The sequence below is a fragment of the Echinops telfairi genome, unplaced genomic scaffold (genome assembly GCF_000313985.2).
Source record: "Echinops telfairi isolate 266 unplaced genomic scaffold, ASM31398v2 ScPeMD7_2;HRSCAF=8, whole genome shotgun sequence".
Lineage (NCBI taxonomy): Eukaryota > Metazoa > Chordata > Mammalia > Afrosoricida > Tenrecidae > Echinops > Echinops telfairi.
Genome location: NW_022103898.1, coordinates 10,947,933 through 10,951,540, shown reverse-complemented (window position 1 = coordinate 10,951,540; position 3,608 = coordinate 10,947,933). Strand labels below are relative to the sequence as shown.

At 40.7% G+C, this 3,608-nt stretch overlaps 1 protein-coding gene across 1 annotated transcript in view; it reads left to right on the top strand.

The window, feature by feature from the left end:
• Positions 1 to 1,412, top strand: part of SLC25A17 (solute carrier family 25 member 17) — a 64,171-nt gene extending 62,759 nt beyond the window's left edge. Inside the window, exon 9 of the mRNA XM_004700269.4 lies at positions 690 to 1,412. Within this exon, the coding sequence (XP_004700326.1) occupies positions 690 to 837 (148 nt within the window). The 3' untranslated portion in view covers positions 838 to 1,412. The remainder of the gene's footprint in view (positions 1 to 689) is intronic.
• Positions 1,413 to 3,608: the final 2,196 nt, after the last annotated feature.

The following is a 3,608-nucleotide window of genomic DNA, read 5'->3' as shown; positions in this document are numbered from 1 at the left end:
CAGCAGAGAAGTGGACGAGGGGAGATGTCGGACAGTGTAAGATATGACAAAATAATAATTTATGAATTATGAAGGGTTCATGAGGGAGGGGGGAGTGGGAAGGGGGGGAAATGAGCTGATATTAAGGGCTCAAGTAGAAGGCAAATGTTTTCAGAATGATGATGGCAACAAATGTACATATGTGCTTGACACAGTGGATATATGTATGGATTGTGATAAGAATTGTATGAGCCCCTAATAAAATGATTTAAAATATTTCCTCTCCTTACTATTATGACTTTTATTTGTTTTACTTCATTAATCATGTTAGATTTACATCTGTTCATTTGTGTATTTAAGATAATTTGGTACATGAAAGTCAAGATAGATAACCCACTGGAAACAGTAATAGGAGTAATGTGTCCTTGAGGGAATGGGAAGAGAGGGAGGGGATAAGGGGGTGGAATGGGTAGCTGAAAGCATTGATGACTGTATAACCCTACTTGATGGGATCAAACAACAGAATTGTATGTGATTGGATATATTGGATTGTGTAAAATAGAGGTGGGTGGGAAGTCTGCTGAAGCCCAAAACCAGCATTCTTGTTCTAATCCTCAGAATAAACTTTTACAAAATAGCATCTTTCTCTAACACAAGAGTTGACTTTTATAAAGAAAAGCTTTCATTTCTTTTCCAACCTTTCCTTGTAGGCGCTTTGGCATCATGGGACTCTATAAAGGCCTGGAAGCCAAACTGCTGCAGACGGTTCTCACTGCTGCGCTCATGTTCCTTGTGTATGAGAAGCTGACGGCTGCTACCTTCACCGTGATGGGGCTGAAGAACCCAGGCAAGCACTGAGACGGCCTACTGGAACCTTGTGGAAAGATGCTCGAGCTGTCCTGAAAGATAGCTGAGTGAAAAGAACCAATTCCCCTTTTACTCTTGCTCCTTCCAGCATGAATTTTACCTCTACTGGCTTGAAAAGCATCCAAGGGTAGACATGGAGTAGAGCAAACTGGACATGTTGCCAATTTCATTTTTATGATAGTTGGTTGGATATTTGTGGGGGGTAGCTGGACTCAAGGTCACTAAAGGTTGGACTAAAGACATGATTAAAAAACTAAACAACATTGTGGGGGGTTATTGGTTTTCTTAAGGGGAGTGGCCTAGTGCTCTTTTTCCATTTACCAACTGTTTTTTTCCCGGAGCCCTTCCCCAGCTTCCGGACAAATTTAAGAAGATTTAGTCCTGCTCATAAACTACGGAATATTGGTAGTTTCCTCACTAACACAATTCACTGTTTGTTGGACTTGCTGTGTCATGCTTCAGGAGAATTATCTTCTTTAGTACACAAGCTATTTATTTTAGTGGTGGGAAATGAAAATTATTAATCCCAGATGGTTTACTTATAAAGATTTGTTAAGTGTCACTTATTCATGAGTCTTCAACTTTTTTAAATTTAAGTATTTGTTTTAAATTAGCTCTTTGATTACAAAAGGCTGGAGGATCTGCACATTTTGTGTCCATGCAAGCTCCAATCAGTCAAGCCCCAATTAACTGTCAGCACAAAGACATTCTGGCCAGTTGCTCTTTATTAAGGTCTTCCTCTGGATTTGCAACCAAATGGTAAAAGTCACTGAACGGGGAGATGGATACCTTGTTTTGGCTCTGGAATATTCTCTCCCTTTGTAAAAGTTCGGGAGCTGGGTGGGTGGGGGTATTGTATATTTTGAGCATGAACATCTGACTGATCGAGGTTATTCCTAGGTGGAAGCATTCTTTAAACTCTTGCTACTCAAAGTGTGGCTGCGGAGCAGTAACAGTGACATCACTCAGAAGCTTGTTGAACACACAGTGGCTCATCCCTCTGAATTGGACAGCCAATTCCTTCTTCATACTCTGGTCTTAGTCTGGAAACTCCACTAAAACCTGTTCACTATGAGTTACCCGGCTGGCATTTGAAATACAGGTAGCATATTTCCTGAATCACAGCAATACACAAGCCACCACCATACAACAAACTGAAAGACGAGTGGTGGTTTGTTGTTCTAGAAAACAAGAACTTAAACAACCTAGCAACTGGGCTGCCCGTATGCACCCTATTTAAGGCAAAGAATGGAAGATGAAGATTAGAAAAATGGCCCCATTTCTACTTTGTTTTATTTTAAGGTGTGTGTGTGTGTGTGTGTGTGGTGGTGGTGGTGGTGGTGATACATGGGTGGGAAATACACAGCTATTGTTTTGATATCTGTATAGGAGAAGAATGATCATTAAAATAGTCATGTATTTTGGTGGTTCTTTTAATTATACTGTTAGCTTTGTGCTCAGAGTATTGCTGGTTGGTATATTAGGAACATTTACAAGCCAAGTTGTATAGCTGTATTAGATATTTATGTGAGACTATATTTGATGTTTCCCCAGCCCCTGATTTTTATGGAGGCAACAACTTAGCAGTGAGGTTTGATGTTCCTTGTGGAAATTTACAGATTCACTACTTGAAACTTGGTTGAGGCCGAGTCAGGAATTTTTGTTGTTTTGTTTTTCAAAATATTTTTATTGGGGGCTCTTACATCTTTTATCACAATCTATATATTCATCCAGTGTGTCAAGCACATTTGCACATATGCTGCCATCATCATTTTCAAAGCATTTTCTTCCCACTTGAGCCCCTGATATCAGTTCCCCATTTCTTCCCCCTCCCTCCCCTGCCCACCCTCCCTCACAAACCCTAGATAAGTTATAGATTTTTATTTCCATATATTATATCATCCTCTGTCACCCCTCACCCACTTTTCTGTTATTTGTGCCCCTGGGAGGAGGTTCTAGTTTGATCCTTGTGATTAATTCCCCCTTTCTCCTCCCACTCTCCCCTAATCTTCCTGGTATCTCTACTATCATTGTTGGCCCTGAAAGGTTTATCCTGGATTCCCTGTGTTGCAGGCTCTTATTTGTAGCAGTGTGCATGCTCTGGTCTGATCCAGTTTGTAAGGTAGAATTGAGGTCATAATAGTGGGGGGAAGGAAGCACCAAAGAACTAGAGGAAAGTTGTGTTTTTCATCGGTGGTATATTGTTACCCTGACTGGCTCATATCTTCCCTTTGACCCCTCTGTGAGGGGATGTCCAATTGTCTACAAATGGGCATTGGGTCTCCAATCCATGTCTCCGCTCCCCCTTCACCTTGGGTATGGTTTTGTTCTTGGTCTTAGAACCTGATACCTGATCCCATCGAAACCTCATGATCACATAGGCTGGTATGCTTCTTCCATGTGGTCTTTGTTGCTTCTCAGCAAGATGGTTGCTTGTTTATCTTCAAGCCTTTAAGACCCAAGACGCTGTATCTTTTGATAGCTGGACACCATCAGCTTTCTTCACCACATTTGCTTATGCACCCATTTTGTCTTCAGTGATCATGTCAGGAAGGTGAGCATCACAGAATGGTGGATTGTTAGAACAAAGGGTTCTTGTGTTAAGGGAGTACTTGAGTCGAGGCACAATGTCCATCTGCAACCTTAATTCTTTTTTTTAAAAATTTTTTTCTTTTTTAACATTTTATTAGGGGCTCATACAACTGTTATCCCAATCCATACACACATCAATTGTGTAAAGCACATTTGTACATCATTTCTCA